This window comes from Micromesistius poutassou (genome assembly GCF_964030765.1).
Source record: "Micromesistius poutassou genome assembly, chromosome: 7".
NCBI classification, from domain to species: domain Eukaryota; kingdom Metazoa; phylum Chordata; class Actinopteri; order Gadiformes; family Gadidae; genus Micromesistius; species Micromesistius poutassou.
In genome coordinates, this window is record NC_140277.1 from 17,919,277 (window position 1) to 17,940,907 (window position 21,631).

Genomic DNA, 21,631 nt, shown 5'->3' on the forward strand with positions numbered 1-21,631 from the left:
GCTGTGAGGGAGTCCCATGGCTGTGGCGGCGGATGAAGACGTGTCTGGCCCACAGCAGGTCCTTGGGCACGTAGGACCGGGGAGCGCAGTGGCGAGATGTCGGAATGGGGACCAAGGCCCCAGCGACGCCCCGGGACCCCGCCTGATGAGAGTCGGCCGACCAGGGGGACGCGGCCTCTGGGAGGAACTCCCCCGGAGCTGGCAGTGGCTGGCCCTACACCAGCTCGGCGGAGGAGGTCTGGAGGTCCTCCTTGGGAGCAGAGCGAAGACCAAGCGTGACCCACGGGAGGCGGTCGGCCCAGCTGCTGTCCGTAAGGCTGCAGGGGGGAGGCCCACGGGCCGTTGGAGCGGCGCACGATGCCCAGGCGTTCCGTGGTGGTGAACTCCCCCCTGGCCCCTCGCCAGCTTTGCGGAGTCGAGGCGCCGAGCGTAGACTGGAGGGCCGACGGTGGTGATGTGGTGCTCCACGCCGTGCTTAGCCACTGCCGACCAGAACGTGGGTGTGGTGAGGACAGGGAACTCGGCCGGTGAGCGCTGATACGGATCCCCTGTGGCGAATGTGTGTGACAGGCAGAGCCCCCCCACCCCTCCAAGCGTGCAGGGGTATGTAGCAAAGGCCTCAGCATCCATCAGGCGGCAGTTCGTAACATCCACTAGCAACCTGAAGGCACAGAGGAAGTCCGCGCCGAGGATCGGTGTAGACACAGCGGAGCCGGAGCGGGGCCGGAGCGGGGCCGGAGCGGAGCCGGAGCGGGGCCGGAGCGGGGCCGGAGCCGGAGCCGGAGCGGGGCCGGAGCGGAGCGGGGCCGGAGCGGGGCCGGAGCGGGGCCGGAGCGGGGCCGGAGCGGGGCCGGAGCGGAGCCGGAGCGGGGCCGGAGCGGAGCCGGAGCGGGGCCGGAGCGGAGCGGGGCCGGAGCGGGGCCGGAGCGGGGCCGGAGCGGAGCCGGAGCGGAGCCGGAGCGGGGCCGGAGCGGAGCCGGAGCGGAGCCGGAGCGGGGCCGGAGCGGAGCCGGAGCGGGGCCGGAGCGGAGCCGGAGCGGAGCCGGAGCGGAGCCGGAGCCGGTAATGTAAGTAATGTATTTTTCTATCAGTCAAAAATAGAGAAGAAGCTAAATCTATCTAAGCTGGGGTCTCATGAACACTCATGATTTCAGTCGCACACTGTTGACACAACGTGTGCGTCGTCATGTTGTACCAGAATAAAGAGGACCAGAGTGAGAGCAGGTCCTGTGTCTCTGGGTCGTCCTTCCCTCGTCGTAGACAACCACACAAGTCTGCGGACAAACACAACCGGTGACACATGACATATTACTATGAGACAACGGGGTGGATAACACGGGACAACGGGAGAAACCAGGAGACAAATGCACGCATTCACTGTTTTAGAGACGGATGTGTTTTTTGGGGGCTGCGTTCCAACAGTGACCGCTAGGGGGAGACAAACACACAACGGTCAACGTACGGCCTTTCTCCTTGTAAAGCCCGATAATGGAATGATAAAATGCGAGATATAGACATCAAACCTCTAGTTCTTTAGATTGGGAAATCATCAACGCGTTATATTAATCCTAATGGGGGGCAGTTGATGTCACTACATCACGCACAGATTCACAAATTAATTTATTGTGGGGCCAAGAACAAAGCCCCAAAACACTGTCTCTAAAACAGTTAATGCGTCCGTGGCCTACTGGTTAAAGAGTTGGACCAGTAGCCAGTGGCGACTGGTCATTAGGGGCAGGTGGGGCTCGGCCCCACCTACTCTCACAAGAGAAAAAAAAAAAAAAAAAATAAAATTAAAATATAATAAATATATTATATAAAAAAATAATATATATATATATATATAAAATAAAAAAATCTCCCCAGAAAGTACTGTAAAATAATAAGTTCGGCGCTTTTAGTTCATTTTTAGTCGACCCTAGCTTGCTTCTTCCGGCTGAGTTCATCCGGTGGGGCAAGAGGGGCTCTAGCCCCACCAGCCCAATGTAATGTGTATTGGGCTTGAAAATTTGAAATGCGCATGCTCAGAGTGTTTCTCTGTTGAAGTGGACAGAGATTATTTTACTTCCTGGTGGGGCTAGCCCCACCGGCACCGCCATGGACATATATGGTTCGTTCCACTACAGCGTAATGTGTGTGGCGCGCGTGATGAGTCATGACTCGAGTGACCTAGTCCTCACCTCACGTATTCAGAATTTTATTAAAAGGTTTTATTATTGAGCTATTGACGTTTAATACGTAACAGTGCTTGTGTACATTTTTATTGGTTATTGAACTGTTAACCCGCGAACTTGGGTTCAATATGTGTACGAAAGACTCCCTTTGTTTACGTGATGTTGCCTAGCAACGCTGCGCATGTGCAGCCTTTATCCACTTCGTTCTGAGTTGGAGAGTAGCACGTTTAAGTTCAAATAGTAATTAAAGTAGTTTGTTACTATACAAGTTAAGCGCCTGTAACATCAGTGTTAAATGCGTATGTGCCGGTTGGTGTGCGTACCTTATGCGTAAGTGTTTATCGGTTCGCAGACGTAATAAGCGACGTTGCGGTGGTCTACACGTAATGCGCACGTTCTATTGTTTACAATTAGCATGCTAAGCGGAGTTAGCTTTATTCAGTCTTGTGTTGCCTTACTGTGTAATATGGATGAGATTAATGTTGCTTAGCGTAATGCCCCATCCACCGCTTGCTTTGCATGTCCCGCAAACCAACCAGTGGAAGTCAGGGGAGGGCGAAATAGTTTTGGAAAGCACCACACTACTGCGATGAGGTTGATTTGTTTATCGGCGTTACTATGGCGATCATGACGGTACTGAGCATAAAGTAAAAAGTAGATGACGATAGAGGGGTTAGAAAGGGGGTTAAAAGGATTTTTATTTCAGTTATCCTATTTTTGCACCGAAAATATTTGAAAACCATGAAAGTTTAAAAAGTAAAAAATAATGACCGCTACACAAGCAAAGTTTCACAGCGCCCCCTAGGTTCTATGAACGCCCCCGTTGAGAAACCCTGAGGTAGATCATCTGTTGGAGCACAGATTTGAGACCCTTAGTCTGGAGGAAAAATTAGAGGTAAAACGCCTTGGTCCCCACCATCCAAGGGATTTTGGCATTAGCCAAACCGCTGGCAAAAACATCTGTGCATTTAATGTGGAGTGAAAAAAAAAAAAAATAATAATAATAATAAAAAAAATCTATATATATATATTAATATTAATTATTAAAAAAAAATAATAATAAAAAATATTAGCCTAGCCCCACCTGTTTTTTACATCTAGAAACGCCACTGCCAGTAGCAGAGTCTCACTCCGGCCAAAAACCAAAAGTTGGCAACCCTGTGAATGTGATGTTTATATATTTGTGTGTCACTGTTCCTTGTTGAATTGTGTCTCTTCTTTATACCAACACATCCTGGATGTTGTAGTTTCACTCTTAAAAACACAACGCCGTCATTCCGGATCCTTCTTGTGCGGCAGCCATCTTAGGTTGTAGTTTTTAAGTAGCCGTTGAACCGCCCAACGGCTCCGGACTCACACACGGTAAACTGTGACCCGATTCCACCGACTGAACTTGAAAACAGTGGGACGTGTCTGTTTTAAAGTTATACCTGTGACTCGTTATGTCTCCGGTTTTAATGAGGAGTTATTAATGATGAATGTGGTCCTTTTGTCGACCAGGTTGACTGACTCTTCTTGAAGTTAACGGCCCACTGCCTCCGGACCTGCTGTAAGTACAACAGTTATGGATTTATTTATTCTAATTATTAATTTTTTTGCCAGGCCTACTTCATAAGTTTAATTATTATATTATTTTAATTCATTCGTATTCTTCGCATTGTAGTGACTACATTATGTGTTCGTGTTCCCCTCTTACTGGGAGTGATCTAGTGGGAGGGAACGGGTTACGAGACACGGGGTCTAGAGGGACGGTTTATGCTGTTGCACTGATTGTTCTACCATGCACTGAGAATCATTGGTATGTTGTAGTTTTTCAATTAAAACTTGAAGTTGTTGTTACGTCGCCTACGTCCTCCTTTTCCTCCGGCACTACAGCATCGTCACGGGCCTATCAATGACTCCATGATGGAGGCGCGCTTTGACGGACACACACACACACACACACACACACACACACACACACACACGCATTGAATTACAAATAATAAGGAACAAATTCAGATGTTTCAAAGTATCACATGTAAACGTAATGGATTAAATGTTTTAATGAATGAATAACATGGCGGCGCACACCTGCGTGTAGTTCCGCTGATTATCCGCTAATTATTTCGCGGGTCTCGGTGCGGCTCGCGCTGCGTCTCCATTGAGCCTCACTGTGCTGCTGCTGCTCGCGCTGCGTCAGCTGTTGACTCCATCAAACCGGTTAGATTGAAGAAGACGCTGAGCCGTCTCCATTACACGGTTAATATTGACGTTATTTTAGAACCAAAGCATGGTTAGAAACGTCCGGTTGAAGTTATGAATGTAACTAATGATCCGTCTGGTCCTTTGTTCTCCAGGTTGACCGTCGGGTTAACGAACACTTTTTGAAGTGAATCGGCCCGCTACATCCGGACCTGCTGTGAGTAGGACATTTATTTACAATTGATCTTAATAGTTTGATATGTTTAATAATGGTAGTTCTGGATGTAATTCGTCGTAAGCTGTTTTTAATTTAGTTAATTGATTCTCGCCGGGTGACGGGGCTGCTGATATTTATCAATGACTCGATGATGGAGTTGGTGGAAGACGTAGGGGGCGGGGACATGACGTCACACAATGACAACGCATTCGGTTACCGTCGTAGTTAAATGGGAAAAATAACTTATTCTAATAACTTATTTTGATAGGATTAATCACTAATCAAAACACACACACACACACACACACACACACACACACACACACACACACACACACAACTAGCTGTAAAACTAATGTCGTTGCTCTCCTTCACAGCTCAAGAAGAAGAAACTGATTCTGTGAGTATAACGATCGAACCATGAAGAAGAAGAAACTGCTAACTGTAAGTCACCACATTTTCTTTTAATGTTGTGGGCTGACAGTGTTTAGTTTTAACCGGTTCCCTTGTAGGACCTGCCCCCCCCCCCCCCCCCCCATAGGCCCTGTCCCGCCCCTCATAGGCCCTGTCCCGCCCCTCATAGGCCCTACCCCTCATAGGCCCTGCCCTGCGTAGGCCCTGCCCCGCCCCTCGTAGGCCCTGCCCCGCCCCTTGTAGGCTCTCTCTCTCTCTCTCGCTCTCTCTCTCTCTCTCTCTCTCTCTCTCTCTCTCTCTTCCCCCCCCCCCCCCGTTCTCATGCCTCTCATTCGTCCCTAGAAAATACTTTTTCCGTCCACTTTCCTACTAAATTCCTCAACATTGCATCACATCCCATGTGTGTTGTCCTACTGATAAGGGTGTGGTCTGACTGACCAGAGATGCATGCTAGGGTTCTGCGCTGTTTGAGGCCTTCAGTTGTGTAGACGTTCCCCCTCAGGGGAACCCAAGTGTTTAAGAGGCCGTCGTCACGTCAGTTACATGAACTGGCACGTCCTTCAGGATGGCGACAGGGACTCCTCAAGGAGACACACCAGGGGGTGAGATGTGAGGGCTGTCCCTCTCAGCAACTAGAACCCAACCTGGTTCCTGCACCTGAGAACCACAGAGCACGTTCCAACGTTTCCCTCCGTACACCTTCAAGCCCCAGCCCCCCCACCAGTGGTCTGACCCACCAGCCCCCCCACCACTGGTCTGACCCACCAGCCCCCCCACCAGTGGTCTGACCCACCAGCCCCCCACTACTCGTCTGACCTACCAGTCCCCCCACCACTGGTCTGACCCACCAGCACCCCCACTACTGGTCTGACCCACCAGCCCCCCCACCACTGGTCTGACCCACCAGCCCCCCCACCAGTGGTCTGACCCACCAGCACCCCCACTACTGGTCTGACCCACCAGCGCCCCACCACTGGTCTGACCCTGACTCTCAAAGACCTACAAACCCACTGCTGGTCTCTCCTCTCAAAGACCTACAAACCCTCCACTGGTCTCTCCGTTAAACCGCTGGTCTCTCCTCTCTCAAAGACCTACAAACCCACGGCTGGTCTCCGTCAAACCCACCACTGGTCTCTCAGTCAAACCCTCCACTGGTCTCTCAGTCAAACCCTCCACTGGTCTCTCAGTCAAACCCTCCACTGGTCTCTCAGTCAAACCCTCCACTGGTCTCTCAGTCAAACCCTCCACTGGTCTCTCAGTCAAACCCTCCACTGGTCTCTCCGTCTAATCCTCCACTGGTCTCATCTCTCTCAAGGACCTACAAACCCACCGCTGGTCTCCGTCAAACCCACCACTGGTCTCTCAGTCAAACCAACCACTGGTCTCTCCTCTCTCAAAAACCTACAAACCCTCCACTGGTCTCTCTCAAAGACCTACAAACCCAGCGCTGGTCTCTGTCAAACCCATCACTGGTCTCTCCTCTCTCAAAGACCTACAAACCCAGCGCTGGTCTCTCCTCTCTCAAAGACCTACAATGCCACAACTGGTCTCTCCGTCAAAACCTCCACTGGTCAATCCGTCAAACCCACCACTGGTCTCAATGTCAAACCCACTACTGGTCTCTCCTCTCTCAAGGACCTATAAACCCTCCACTGGTCTCTCCATCAAAACCTCCACTGTTCAATCCGTCAAACCCACCACTGGTGTCTCCTCTCTCAAAGACCTACAAACCCACCGCAGGTCTGTCAAAACCTCCACTGGTCTCTCCTCTCTCAAAGACCTACAAACCCAACACTAGGCGGTCCTTCTCGCTACTCCTATCCAACCCTGGGCCTGTCCTCTGCCTCATCAGTTTGCATCTGAAGGATACTCACTCAGGAAACCACTGTTCTGTCAGACGTCCATTCAGGGACGGGAGTCAACCTCGTTTATGTTTTGGAGACACCTTGCGCTCCATCAATCACCAACGTCGGACATTACCGGAAAGAGTTCTGAGAATTTTGGACACAATTTGAATCTGACACCTCAGGTAGGTATTATGGCTTATTTTACAGTACCTTGTTTGGCTTTGTATTCCTTTCAGTATTGTAATCCTTTGTGTATAATGCACAATCTAATAACTGAAAATAAAGGGGGGTTATCTTTAACCTGGTACGGGGCAATCTTTAATCTGGCATGGGGCACTAAGTGTGAGACGGGCGATCTTTGCATTGCATGGGGCAATACTTCATGTGAGGGGCAATCGTTGCCCTGGCATGGGGCACTATGTGTGAGAGGGGCAATCGTTGCCCTGGCATGGGGCACTGTGTGAGAGGGGCAATCGTTGCCCTGGCATGGGGCACTGTGTGAGAGGGGCAATCGTTGCCATGACACGGGGCACTATGTGTGAGAGGGGCAATCGTTGCCCTGGCATGGGGCACTATGTGTGAGAGGGGCAATCGTTGCCCTGGCAAGGGGCACTATGTGTGAGAGGGGCAATCGTTGCCCTGACACGGGGCACTATGTGTGAGAGGGGCAATCGTTGCCATGACACGGGGCACTATGTGTGAGAGGGGCAATCGTTGCCCTGGCATGGGGCACTATGTGTGAGAGGGGCAATCGTTGCCCTGGCAAGGGGCACTCAGTGTGAGAGGGGCAATCGTTGCCCTGGCAAGGGGCACTCTGTGTGAGAGGGGCATTCTTTAACCTGGTACTGGGCACTACATGTGTGAGGGGCAATCTTTCTACTTCTACTTGGCTTGTATTACATTAACATTTAAATTTTCAGCTATAGCAGGACGCTACTCTTCCTGAAACACCCTTGAGTGTATTTTGGTCGGACGTTTCTGGATGACTCAAGTCTGTGGCCTAAATCAAAGAGGATAACAAAGTGGGTGTTGAATACAGCAAGAGCCTGGAGCGATCTAGCATCTGGATCTCAATTTGACCCTTCTACACACTGGACAGGATGACTTGATTGTCATGTAGCTTGGACTGCAGTGTGACTGAATCATGCAAACAATGGGAAGCGACAATGGCGACTTGGTACAATGGATGATGGACTAACGGCATTCCGAATGGACAGAATCTGATGAGAAACCAACCAACTGACTGACGATGAAAGATGAACCAGTCTGCGACGTGGCTTCCCTACCTAACCTCAACATGGACTGCTGGCAAGCCCTCTGGTTCTCCTGTACTCCTGCCCTGAGATCCAAGTCTTTTCTTTCTCTGGCTGAATTGTAAAGACGAGGCTAGTTGGACCTGGGAGATGGGTCCCCCTTGAATCGGAAACCATCTTGGAAACATCCCAACTAGCGTCCCTGTCGAGCTGCAGTTGTGCTCTTCTTCAGAAGTGGAGGTGAAGAAAGCCTCACTGGGGCTTCAAGGTCTATGAAGAGGAACGTTGAAATGTGCTCCATGATTCTCTCCTGTAAGAGCTGGGTTGTATTCTAGTCGCCGAGAGGGGGAGCCTCACAGTCTACCTGTTGGCGTTTCTCCTTGGGGAGTCCCTGTCACGGTCTTGACGGACGTTCCAGGTCATGTAACTGATTTTTCAAGCCTTTTGAAAACTTGGTTTCTCCTGAGGGGGAACGTCTTCAGAACTGTAGGCGTCAGATGGCACAGTATCCCAGCATGCATCTCTGGTCACTCAGATCACACCCTGATCAGTAAGGCAACACTCATGCGATGTGCATGCAATGTTTCAGAGAGTAGTAAGGAAGTAGACAAAAGGCATGAGAACAGTTTGTTATTTTGTACTGTTGTCAGCATTGTTTATGGGTGGGAATTATTTGCTAAATGGGGGGGATATGAAATGTATAGTCAATTATTTGTACATGAACCAACAGCAACAAACTACTAGATCTGCTCAAGGTAAGTCTGTTGGCTGTATTTTGCAACGAGACGACCAAAGCACCCCAAGATCTCCATCGTCGTTCCAGCTCAAGGTAAGGGGGTTCTGCGGGGGGGTTGGTAGTTAGATTGAAGACCGCTATGTGCATGGGTCTATAAAGATGCTGTCTGACTTCACAGGATCTCCAGGACCAGGGTGGACCAGAGGCTGAGGACCAGCAGGTGACCAGATCCCCTAGACCAGGCATGGGAGACCAGAGACCAGATCCCGCTGGACCAGGTATGGGGCACATAATAATAATAATAATAATAATAATAATAATAATAATAATAATAATAATAATAATACAACATTGGATTTGTATAGCGCTTTTCTCGCACTTAATTAGACTGTAGGGTAACTAGATCCCCTAGACCAGGCCTGGGGCACCAGGGTAGACTACTAGAGGCTGGGGACCAGCAGCTAACTTGATCTCCCTGGACCAGGCATGGGGTACCAGGCTAGACCGGAGGCTGGGGACCAGTGGGTATCCAGATCCCCCTGGACCAGGAATGGGAGACCGGAGGATATAGACCTGATCCAGCTGGACCAGGTATGGGGCACCAGGGTGGACTGTAAGGTAACTAGATCCCTTAGAGCAGGCCTGGGGCACCAGGGTGGACTGTAGGGCAACTAGATCCCCTAGAGCAGGCCTGGGGCCCCAGGGTGGACTGTAAGGTAACTAGATCCCCTAGAGCAGGCCTGGGGCACCAGGGTGGACTGTAGGGTAACTAGATCCACTAGAGCAGGCCTGGGGCACCAGGGTGGACTGTAAGGTAACTAGATCCCCTAGAGCAGGCCTGGGGCACCAGGGTGGACTGTAGGGTAACTAGATCCACTAGAGCAGGCCTGGGGCACCAGGGTGGACTGTAGGAGCTGGGGACCAGCAGCTAACCAGATCCCCCCCCCCCCCTGGACCATATCCCTCTCGACCAGGCATGGGGTACCAGGCTGGACCGGAGGCTGGGGAGCAGAGGGTATCCAGATCCCCCTGGACCAGGAATGGGGCACCAGGCTGGACCGGAGAACGGAGGGTAACCATCACCAAGCACTTGACACCTGGAGGTTCTTTTTAATTATTTGATCCTTTTAATTAACGATCGTAGAGGGTGTTAATTAATTTTTCCTTCAGATTTTTCATTCTGTGAATTTTAGCCAAAGCTGTGATTTGAGGTAATTAAGGTCACATCAGCTGCTACTATTACTGTAGTTTATCCAGCATACATCTAGGTGGACACTAAAACACAACTAAAACATAACAGCTGGTCACACTCACACCTGGTGACGTAACATCACCCTTTTAATGTGTTTGTATTGTGAACAGATGAAGCTGACGACCCACCAGGAGCGAGACGAGGACTACGATGGGACTGCTCAAGTCTTTGGAAGGTTAACAGCTTTTTTACATCGTTTCACCACCAGAGCTATGCTGTTAAATTCACAGAATGTTTTACTATAGTCCTGAATTACAAATTCCCAGGTGTGCATGTTTCATGTTGAAGTTTAAAATATGAAATTTATCTTCTAGTCTATCTTCTACTTTCAAGACAGCGCTTTGATTCAGAATTATTTAAACGAGGTGTCCAAAGAATAAAAAACTACTAACAGTTTAGAATTCTCAAAAGTATTTTCTTTAAGTATAATTATTTACAATTTCAACACACATTGTATTAACTAAAAAAATCGTGGACAAAATGATCAGGAACCCTGGGCTGAGGAGAGCTGATGGAGGAGCCACCTATCTGGAGGGAGACCCAGAATGTGGTTAGCCTCATAGCTGGACATCATTAGCCTCATAGCTGGACATCGTTAGCCTCCTAGCTGGACATTGTTAGCCTCATAGCTGGACATCATTAGCCTCCTAGCATAATTTATATTGTTAGCGTCATAGCATAATGGATATCGTTTACCTCATAGCGTTATCTATATTGTTAGCCTCATAGTATAATTGAGATTGTAGCATAATAGCATAATTGATTTCATTAACCTCATAGCATAATCAATATCAGTAGCCTCAAAGCATAATCAACATTGTTAGCCTAATGGCATCATTTATATCGTTAGCCTCAAAGCATAATGGATATCGTTAGCCTTTTAGCATAATGGATATAAGCCTCATAGGCCTCATAGGGTAATCGACAACGGTAGCCCCACAGCATAATCTACATCGGTAGTCCCATAGCGTTATCAACATTGTTGGCCTCCTGGCATAATTTATATTGTTAGCTTCATAGCATAATGGATATCGTTTACCTCATAGCGTTATCTGTATAGTTAGCCTCATAGTATAATTGATATTGTAGCATAATAGCACAATTGATTTCATTAGCCTCATAGCATAATTGATTTCATTAGCCTCATAGCATAATCATATTGTTAGCCTCATAGCATAATTGATTTCATTAGCCTCATAGCATAATCATATCGTTAGCCTCAAATCATAATCAATATCGTTAACCTCATAGTGTTATCTAGATCGTTAGCCTCATAGTATAATTGATATTGTAGCATAATAGCATAATTGATATCATTAGCCTCATAGCGTAATCGTCATCGGTAGCTTCATAGCGTAATGGACATCGTTGGCCTATGGCTAACAACATAGATTATGCTACAAGGCTAACGATTTGTGTTTTTCCTCCAACATTTCAGTGACCCACCGACGGCGCCTCATCAGAGCTGGACGATGGAGACTTCGGATTCAACGTCTACCTCGCAGGACGTGACTAATGTCACAGGTTGTCAAGGGTTCCTTGTTTCTCAAGGGTTCCTTGTTCCTTCGAGGGTTCCTGGTTCCTTCAAGGGTTCCTTGGTTCCTTCATGGGTTCCTCATGGTTCAGTGTTAGGGACAGAGTTAGGGTCAGATGGTCTCACGATGAACTGATGGTTTTTGAATCACATCCCAGAATTGTTTTACTGTGCGCACAGATGTTGAAATGTATACTGATGTTGTTTTATGATATAAAATAATTTAAAACAACATGTTTGTGTGGCCTCCCCTATCCTATCCCCTCACCTCCCCTCTATCCTAACCTCCCTCCCCCCTCCCCTATACCCTCCCCCATACCCTATACCCTCACCTCCCCTCTATCCTAACCTCCCTCCCCTATACCCTGACCTCCCTGCTCCCAATTAACCTAACCTCCCCTATTCCCTATCCTTCCCCTCACCTCCCTCCCCTATCCTCCTTCCTACCCTAACCTCCCTTTCCCCTATACCCTAACCTCCCTTTCCCCTATACCCTATCCTCCCCCTCTCCTATCCTCCCCCTCTCCTAACCTCCCCCCTCAACTATACCCTTACCGTCCCTATACCCTAACCTCTCCCATACCCTTACCTCCCCCTCCCCTATAACCTCACCACTATCCTCCCCCCCTCCCCTCTACCCTAACCTCTTCCCTTCCCTCTACCCTAACCTCCCCCCTCCCCTATCCTCCACCCTTCCCTATACCCTAACCTCCCCCCTCCCCTATCCTCCCCGCTCCCTATACCCTAACCTCCCCCCTCCCCTCACCTCCCCTCTACCCTAACCTCCCCCTACCCTATACCCTCACCTCCCCTATCCTCCACCCTTCCCTATACCCTAACCTCCCCTCTTCCTTATACCCTCACTTCCCCTCTATAAGTATTTGGCAACGCTGCCAAAGATGACACTTTTTTTAAGGCTACTGTTGGGGATACAGACAGGAACAACAACGTCCAAAGCGTTGAACATGCAGCAGCCAGCTGTGAAGTGGCGCTAGGTGAAGACCTGTGAGAAGACGTCAATAAGTAGGACTGTCAGAAGCGTGTGATGTGGAGAAAAATCTATCCTCTCTTTCTTCTTTCTTTTTTTCGTAAATATATATATAGCTTTGTTTGAAATGTTCAATCTCAAGTGCAATGCCAATTGCAACCTCACTCATACAAAGTCAATTATTCCTCTTGGCAATATTTACTAAGTATATGACTATTTGTGGGGGGTTACCATAACTACTTCTCTTGCTGTTATATTGATTTGATTAAAAAAATAAACAGTGCTGGTTTTCCTGGCATTTTGGCAAAGACAGGTGTTATCTGTAACCTTATTCTCTGTTGGGTTCCATTATGACTATTAGTTTGTGTACTGCTACACTTTGTGTGTTCTCTGCTTTCCATCTTCATTTTGGAGTAAAGAAGTGTATGCAGGGTTTAAAGGGAAGATTTTTTTTCTCATCTCCAACCTTTACTTCTGTGTAGATTAGCTTTACCTGCCTATCCACCATTCAGTCGGTACATTTTTTTTCTCCCTTCTATTTTAAAGATCGGATGAGGTGGGCCCCATACATATCTTCGCCTTGGGCCCCCAATTTTCTAAATCCACCACTGACTCCACTTCACTGTTCATTGGAAGGGGTCATTTACTGAAAATTACTTAATTACTACTAGGGTTTCATCGTTCTTACGGAACACTTAAGTAATTCTTACAGCCCTGGAGTAACTTAAATGTTACTAAACTTATGTAATTCTTATAATTCGACTCACTTGAGACACCTGGTGGACGTTTTTGTCATTAAATCACCACTTACGTATTTCTTGAGGAACTGTCTGAACTAACCGTAACCATAACCCTATCAGAGAAATGCGTTTTACTAACGTTAGTTTAATATACATTACAATTTAAGTTACCTTCCCTGCGGTCACGTGACGGATTTGAGCCTTTTTGGATTGGATCAGGGATTTAAACCAACGTCATTGGATAATCTCCGGCTGTTCCCTCATCAATATTCATCTTAGGTTGTAGGTTGTGCCACCTAGAGGATGTACATCCTTCAATGACACGGCCTCTTGTGATGTCACCGTCTCTCAACAGCTACCAAACATCTTGTAGGAGTGAGGAGACTGACATCACAAGAGGGCGTGTTACTGGCACCTCTTGATGCCAACCAAACCGTTCCTAACGAGAGGAGGTATGTGTTATGTAAATGAGTTTGGCTGCCAGTCAGGAGAAGGCCTCACCAGGAAATAGCTGCTGCTGGAACCGCCCTAACGACCGACTGACACCATGAGACACATCTTCATCAGGGAGAAACCGACTCCAGCCTTAAGATACAGACCAGCACATAGGAATCAGACAACATGGACCTGCCACCCTTATGGACCCTTTATCACATTATTGAATACATTCAGTTAATAATCAGTGGAACTTCACCCCTACCAGAGCAGACCGGATATGAACATTTAACATCAGTTATTTATTACATTTATCTTCTTTTATGTCCAGTCTTTTCCTTTCTTACTCTTAATAATGAGCAGAAACAGTGAAGAAGCTGAGATCTAACCCGGTATAAACCTGTACTGTTTTAACCTTCTGTGTTTAAAATGCTTTTCCAATGAAAACCCATTAAAGTGAAGGTCAGCCACCGTCTCGCTGTGTTTGAGATCAACAGAGTGATGGTATGAATGGAGGCGCGGCCGCCACAGGTTTGGTATGAGGAAGAAGACGTGTGGTGAGGATTTGATCTTTGTGAGATTGTACTGATCACCTGGAGCACAGGAGAGGCCTTCTCTAGGTCATGTGTTTCTATTCTCTACATTATCTACATTTCTCTCTTCATGGAAATCATGGGAACACTATAATAAGGTACATTAATACATTAAATACCTTAATAATAAAACATTAACCATGAATTTACATTAGTTAATGCAGTCATAAGCATTAACAGTTAATGAATAGTAATCATTTCATAATGGTGTTCATGTTTACTAATAGTGTCCCTGTGAACTAAATACACATGTTAACCGTATTAGGTTTCCCATGCTGATAGTGTATAATGTTAATGAATGTTTCATTAATGTATGGTAAAGTGTTCATGAAGTCCTGGTATTTATTTTCTGTAACTGAGGAGGACGTGTGAGGCGATGCATCAGAGTGTCTCTACCTGCTGTTTGAACCATCAAGTGTCTCTTTGTATTTCTCTGAGCTTCTAGACATCACAGCTCTGTCCATCGTTCCTATTTTAATAAAGTGGTTATTCTTCATCACTGAGTGAAGTTATGGAACAGCAGCCAATAAGAGGTTAGTCTGACAGGAGTTTAAACTGGGAGGGGAACTGGTCCAACTGGTTGGTTCACATCATCCTTTCCTTGTTGTTGTGTTGGACGGTTTGGTGCTGAGCTCTTCATCACAGCAGGGAGAAGACGAGGTACTGTAGTCACCACGCTCCGTCATATCATAATTCATAGGTTAAGTTATAGTTCTGAAAACATACACGATTTAAAATTTTATTGCTTTTGTGCACTTATGTACACTTCTAACATTGTAAATTAGTTGGTTTGTGTAAGTTTATTGGCATACGAATTGTATTTACCGTTTGCATCGTTATATTATCACTTGGACTAATATGATTATCATTAAGATTTTATTATTGTGTTTTAAAAATGTGATATCTTGTTCTTATTATTACTATTATGACGATTATTATTATTGTATAATTATTATTATTGTTATTTTAATGATTATTATTGTAATATTAGTATTATTAGAATCATTATTGTTATTGTAACAATCATTCGAATTGTATTATTGTCATTATTGTCAGTATTGTCATTGTGCGTGAGGAAGAGGGCCAGATCTGGGGATGTGGGTGTGGTCTAAACGTCATGAGGAAGTCTGTTTAAGGTCGTCAGTCAGACTGGTTCAACAGGACAGAAAACCTCAGAGGAGGATTTCCTCATAGTGAGCGTATCTGTCTTCTGGTTCCCCTGCAGACGCACTTGAAGCCCTGAGACGTTCTGTGTGAGTGATAAAGTTATCAGTGGTTTGTAGTAAACACTGGGCAGCGTCTCCACGTCTTTGCCCTCTTAATAATAATAATAATAATAACTTTTATTTCTAATGCACTTTTCATCAAAGAGATCTCAAAGTGCTACAAGGTTAAAAAGTTAAAAGCAAGGTAAAGAAAACAAAAGCATACTCAATAAAGACTATAAGACAAGGTTAAAAAATCTTATTAGCAGCCATAGGCCTTCCTGAATAAAAAGGTTTTCAGGCCTATTTTAAAAGAGTCCAGGTTCTGAACGGCCCTCGTCTGGATTGGGAGACTGGTCCATAGGCGCGGTGTGGCCGAGCAGAAAGCTCTGTCTCCCGTGGTGGAGAGCCTAGTGCTCGGGATTTGGAGGAGCAGGGTGTTTGTGGATCTGAGAGCGCGGGTGGTAGACTGTAGGGTGGTGAGTTCTTGAAGGTGCGTGTCCATGGATGCATTTATGAGTGAGTAGCAGAATTTTGTAGTTGATCCGGGATGAGACAGGGAGCCAGTGCAGTGATTGAAGGATGGGGGTGATATGCTCGTATTTACGGAGACTGAGAGCAGCAATGAGGGGGGGGGGAGGCAGGGGGGGGCGACCACCCCCCCTCGTGCCTCCATGGTTGAAGAAGTGTTGCTAAAGTGCCCTCTACAGGGGTGACAACGAGAGGAAGGGCCTTATTGGCTGCCCTTTACACGTGGAAAAATATATTGAGTGCCCTCTAGTGGCGCATTTCCACTACTAAGCTCCGACTGCTAAGCTCCCAAATCATAGCTTTCTCATGGACATTATCACGCCTGGGTGTGTGTTTGTGGAACAAATGTTAGTTGTTCCCTCTGTGTTTTACTTAATGAAGGTGTTTGTGGAATAAACATTGTAAAGGTTTTATAGTTCCCTGTGTGGTTTTATCATAGAGGTGTGGTTATCATTTTAATTGTCAGTACCATGTCATTAATTACTTTCATCTGGATCTCCTCATAATAACGTAGTGCTAATCTTAATGAGGGCGAGGACTATTTCATCATACATGATGCCTCATAGCTTTTTGCGCGCTGGTGGGGCCCCATGTTGTGCAGAATGCGCCCTTTTTATTTTTTTTGCCCCTGCCCTTCAAACTGTCTGAGTCCACCACTGATAAGCAGGTTCTATAAAAGCAGGGAATAACCAAACGCTGAATGACCAGAGAAACAATGTGTAGTTGTGTTTGTGTCCAGGTCTCCAGTCTACTATGGATGAGGAGAGAGAGGAGAGAAAGGAGGGGGGTCCTACCTCTAAGACCACTCTGTCTGGGGAACATGGCCGCCAGAGCAAAGCTGGGAGGTAAGAAGAGGATCTCTCACTGTCTGTGACTGTTGTCCATCTCAGAGCTCAGCAGTGATACATCATGACACCATCATTAGTCTGAGTAAAAGCTGTGTGTGTGTGTGTGTGTGTGTGTGTGTGTGTGTGTGTGTGTGTGTGTGTGTGTGTGTGTGTGTGTGTGTGTGTGTGTGTGTGTGTGTGTGTGTGTGTGTGTGTGTGTGTTGAAGCCCAGGGCAGCAGGAGAGAGCAGACTCCCCTGGACCCAGCTGTGTCTCCTTGAAGAGTGACCGCTCTATGGGTATACCTGTTAACTTTAAAGATGGACGCCCCTCCAGAGAGGAGAGGTAGGAGTTTCAAACAGACGATGAAACCAGACCAGTTGGTTGTTATCAGACTCTACTGATCAGATAGCCTGGAAATCCAGACCCACCTCTAGAAAGCTGTAGGGTCTGGCAACGCGTAATGAAAATGGCCCAACTCGAGGGGCGGCCCCAAGCATGCATTTGAAAATATCACTGAACGCAATTGGATAACACTACGACCAATCAGAAGAATACAAGGGGTGACGTATCCAGACCAGCGGAGCTAACCAATAGATAAGACTCTCGCCTTATCTGATCGGTAAAACAGCAGCGCTTTTGGCCCGTCTATATCAGATACACCGATGTGATTGGTTAATGTGCTGGGAGAGGGGAATCGGAGAGGGATTATATTGCTCGTTCCCAGAGTGACTTGCTGAGCAAATTCAAATTGTGCTCTCGCGAGAACTCTGGACTTCCAGGGTACTGATCAGATGCAACAAAGCAGGAGAAAATAAATAGTTGTGGACCTTCAAACTCTGTTGATTCAGTGTTGTCTCTCTAGAGTTCACATCCAATAATCAGAGCAGTGTTTAGTGATGTTCACCTGCTCTGTGTGTGTGTGTGTGTGTGTGTGTGTGTGTGTGTGTGTGTGTGTGTGTGTGTGTGTGTGTGTGTGTGTGTGTGTGTGTGTGTGTGTGTGTGTGTGTGTGTGTTGAAGCCCAGAGCAGCAGGAGAGAGCAGACTCCCCTGGACCCAGCTGTGTCTCCATGAAGAGTGACCGCTCTATGGGTATACCTGTTAACTTTAAAGATGGACGCCCCTCCAGAGAGGAGAGGTAGGAGTTTCAAACAGACGATGAAACAGACCACTTGATATCCGACCCATATCTGAGTTCATCAGAACAGTTTCTCCCCCGGCTTGTCATCAGAATATGGATCAGTTGTTCTTCAGCCTGAGCACTACTGGAGTTGACGTCTTTCAGCAAGAGGACCCTGCTCCTCGTACCTCCAGCTCACTCACTTCCTGTCACAAGTCTCTTTGGATAAAAGACAAAATACGACCCCTACTTTTTAAAGAGAAGAAAAATATTTTTTTAAGATGTAAAGATGTAAAGTACGGTAACTGTTAGGGCCCAGCTCCTACTGGGAAAGGGAAGCAGCATGGAACCACAAGGAGTCGGTCAAATGAAAGGCATTCATCACCAGGAAGATGGGAATGTCGTGTAGACCCCGAATACAAAACAACCCAACTCTTTTAGACGCAATTCCAGGAAAGAAACCTTGTCTTATATTCAGGTCAATACGGTAGTTCTAAATTAGCATTCCTAAGTTTAATTTCAATGCAATTCTATGTAAGAGAAGAATAAAAGGTATAGATGAATTGATTCATATATAAATTAAGGAACAAGGTCAGGATAAACAAATTATTTTGGAGCCTGTACATCAACAGTCAGTAATCTCATCTCAACCAATTCGACATATTGTTATTCTGCAATAAAAAACAGGACTGTGTGTGTGTGTGTGTGTGTGTGTGTGTGTGTGTGTGTGTGTGTGTTTGTTCTCCACAGACACCAGAGGAGGTCAAAGGTTCCCAGTGGTCCGTCTGTACAGCAGCAGCACACAGAGTTGAAGGTGTGTAAATGTACAACACTGAGTTCAGTCATGAATGACATGTGAACAACATCTCTCCTGGAGCTAACAGTCTCCAGGCTTCCCTCTTCAGACCAGCAGGACGTGAATCCAGGACAGACACACTGATGTCCTCAGTTAGTTCACAGTAAAATTCTCATCAATGTTTGTTCTGTTCCAGCGGATCAAGGAGAACGCACACGCTTTCCTGGACAAGGAGGTGGAGAAGCTCTGGAGGGTTCTCTTCCCAGATTACCCACAATGCCCAGAGAGCCAGAGGGAGGAGGAGGAGGAGGAGGATGGTGAGGAAGAGGAGCAGAGGAGGCGCGCCAGAGAGGGAGTGGAAGACATCACACTGCTCTGCATGAAGCAGTTGAAGCTGGAGGAGCTGGCCGACACACTGTGGAGCAGTAAGATACTCTTATTTTTCAATCATTATTTTAAAACAGGGCACTAAGAGTAAAAAAAACAGCAGTACTAATTTGATTCATAAATTATTTTGTTTTCTAATGTAGAAAATGGTGCTGCTGAGTGCCAACGTAAAATTAAGTCTCATCTGAAGGTGAAGACCCAGTGTGTGTTTGAGGGAATCGCTAAAGCAGGAGAGTCAAGACCTCTGAATGAGATCTACACAGAGCTCTACATCACAGAGGGAGGCAGTGGAGAGGTCAACAAGGAACATGAGGTCAGACTGATTGAAACAGCTTCCAGGAGACCAGCCAGGGAGGAAACACCAATCAGATGTGAAGACATCTTTAAACCCTTACCTGGAAAAGATCAACCAATCAGGACAATAATGACAACTGGAGTGGCCGGCATTGGTAAAACCATCTTAACACAAAAGTTCACTCTGGACTGGGCTGAAGGCAAAACCAACCACGACATACACTTCATATTTCCAATCACTTTCAGAGAGCTGAATTTACTGAGAGATAAAAAGTTTAGCTTAGTGGAACTTCTTTGTCACTTCTTTATTGAAACCAAAGAAGCAGGAATCTGCAGATTCGACCGGTTCCAAGTTGTATTCATCTTGGATGGTCTGGATGAGTGTCGATTTCCTCTGGACTTCCAGAACAACCCGATCTGTACTGATGTCACAGAGTCCACCTCGGTGGACGTGCTGCTGACAAACCTCATCAGAGGCAACCTGCTTCCCTCCGCTCGCATCTGGATAACCACACGCCCTGCAGCAGCCAATCAGATCCCTCCTAAGTGTGTTGACATGGTGACAGAGGTGAGAGGGTTCACCGACCCACAGAAGGAGGAGTACTTCAGGAAGAGATTCAGAGACGAGGAGCTGGCCAGCAAAATCATCTCCCACATCAAGAAATCACGAAGCCTCCACATCATGTGTCACATCCCAGTCTTCTGTTGGATCACTGCTACAGTTCTTGAGGACATCTTCAAAACATCCCAGGGTGAAGAAGATATGCCCAAGACCATGACTCAGATGTACAGCCACTTCCTGAGGGTTCAGTCCATACAGGGGGAGAGGAAGTATCATGGGAGAGCTGGAACAGATCATCACTGGAGTTCAGAGAGCAGGGAGATCATTGTTTCTCTGGGAAAACTGGCTTTTAACCAGCTGGAGAAAGGCAACCTGATCTTCTATGAGGCAGACCTGGCAGAGTGTGGCATCGATATCAGAGCAGCCTCAGAGTACTCAGGAGTGTTCACCCAGATCTTTAAAGAGGAATGTGGGCTGTACCAGGACAAGGTGTTCTGCTTTGTCCATCTGAGCATCCAGGAGTTTCTGGCTGCCCTTTATGTCTTTAAGACCTTCATCGACAGTGGTGTCAATCTGATCTCAGAAGAACAACCATCCAGGTGGTCTACTCTTAAAATAAAGAAATCAGATTGCTTCTATGAGAAGGCTGTGGACAAGGCCTTACAGAGTGAGAACGGACACCTGGACTTGTTCCTCCGCTTCCTCCTGGGCCTCTCTCTGAAGACCAATCAGAGTCTCCTACAAGGTCTGCTGAGACAGACAAGTAATAGCTCACAGACCAATCAGAAATCAGTGTCTTACATCAAGGAGAAGATAAGTGGAGATCTCTCTCCAGAGAGAAGCATTAATCTGTTCCACTGCCTAAATGAGCTTAACGACCGTTCTGTAGTGGAGGAGATCCAACAGTACCTGACATCAGGAAGTCTCTCTGGAGAGTCTCTCTCTCCTGCTCAGTGGTCAGCTCTGGTCTTCATCTTACTGTCATCAGAAGAGGAGCTGGATGTGTTTGACCTGAAGAAATACTCTGCTTCAGAGGAGGGTCTTCTGAGGCTGCTGCCAGTGGTCAAAGCCTCCAAAACATCTCTGTAGGTTCACTAATAACATGTATTACAATAGACAACACAATACACACAGTACTACAATATGAAAGTTATATCAACATACAAAACATCTCTGTAGTTTAACTTATAACATGTATTACAAAATACATAATACTAGAATATAAGTTGTAATAATATACAATCCATCTCTGTAGGTTCATTAATAACATGTATTACAATACAGAACACAATATACATAATACTAGAAGTTAAAGGATATAATAATATACAAAAACATTTCCGTATATGTTCTAAGACCTTGTATTTCAACACATGCAACACAATAATACTAGAATAATATAAACATCTACAATACATGTCTGTTGGTCCAGGCATAACAAATATTCTCACTTATAACAAATATATGTATACAAAGACATAGTTATATGATACAAAGATATTTACTTTGTTTAAAGGTGACATATTATACCACCAGGCGTGAG

The 21,631-nt window shown here is 46.6% G+C and overlaps 3 protein-coding genes and 1 long non-coding RNA gene across 6 annotated transcripts in view; all 4 read left to right on the plus strand.

Moving 5' to 3' along the window:
• LOC311350680 (NLR family CARD domain-containing protein 3-like) overlaps nt 1-21,631 on the plus strand; it is a 132,159-nt gene that overhangs the window by 60,170 nt on the left and 50,358 nt on the right.
• LOC311350070 (NLR family CARD domain-containing protein 3-like) overlaps nt 1-21,631 on the plus strand; it is a 61,976-nt gene that overhangs the window by 32,200 nt on the left and 8,145 nt on the right. The window contains exons 3-5 of the mRNA XM_084470108.1: nt 17,951-18,059; nt 19,102-19,270; nt 19,376-21,168. Of these exons, the coding sequence (XP_084326234.1) occupies nt 17,951-18,059; nt 19,102-19,270; nt 19,376-21,168 (2,071 nt within the window). The remainder of the gene's footprint in view (nt 1-17,950; nt 18,060-19,101; nt 19,271-19,375; nt 21,169-21,631) is intronic.
• On the plus strand, nt 3,298-5,095 carry LOC311350736. Its single transcript, XR_014636690.1, has 3 exons — nt 3,298-3,723; nt 4,514-4,575; nt 4,953-5,095. It is a non-coding gene; the product is annotated as an uncharacterized lncRNA (long non-coding RNA).
• On the plus strand, nt 8,599-11,843 carry LOC311350722 (uncharacterized protein). Of its 3 annotated transcripts, XM_084470790.1 has the most exons (6): nt 8,599-8,918; nt 9,004-9,103; nt 9,310-9,416; nt 9,800-9,897; nt 10,188-10,252; nt 11,516-11,843. In XM_084470790.1, exons 1-5 carry the CDS (start codon nt 8,706-8,708, stop codon nt 10,189-10,191), a joined length of 522 nt encoding a protein of 173 aa, XP_084326916.1. In that variant the 5' UTR covers nt 8,599-8,705; the 3' UTR covers nt 10,192-10,252; nt 11,516-11,843. The 3 variants fall into 3 exon arrangements, with proteins under 3 accessions (XP_084326916.1, XP_084326918.1, XP_084326917.1); XM_084470792.1 differs by having other exon boundaries at nt 8,599-9,103; XM_084470791.1 differs by lacking the exon at nt 9,310-9,416 and having other exon boundaries at nt 8,599-9,103.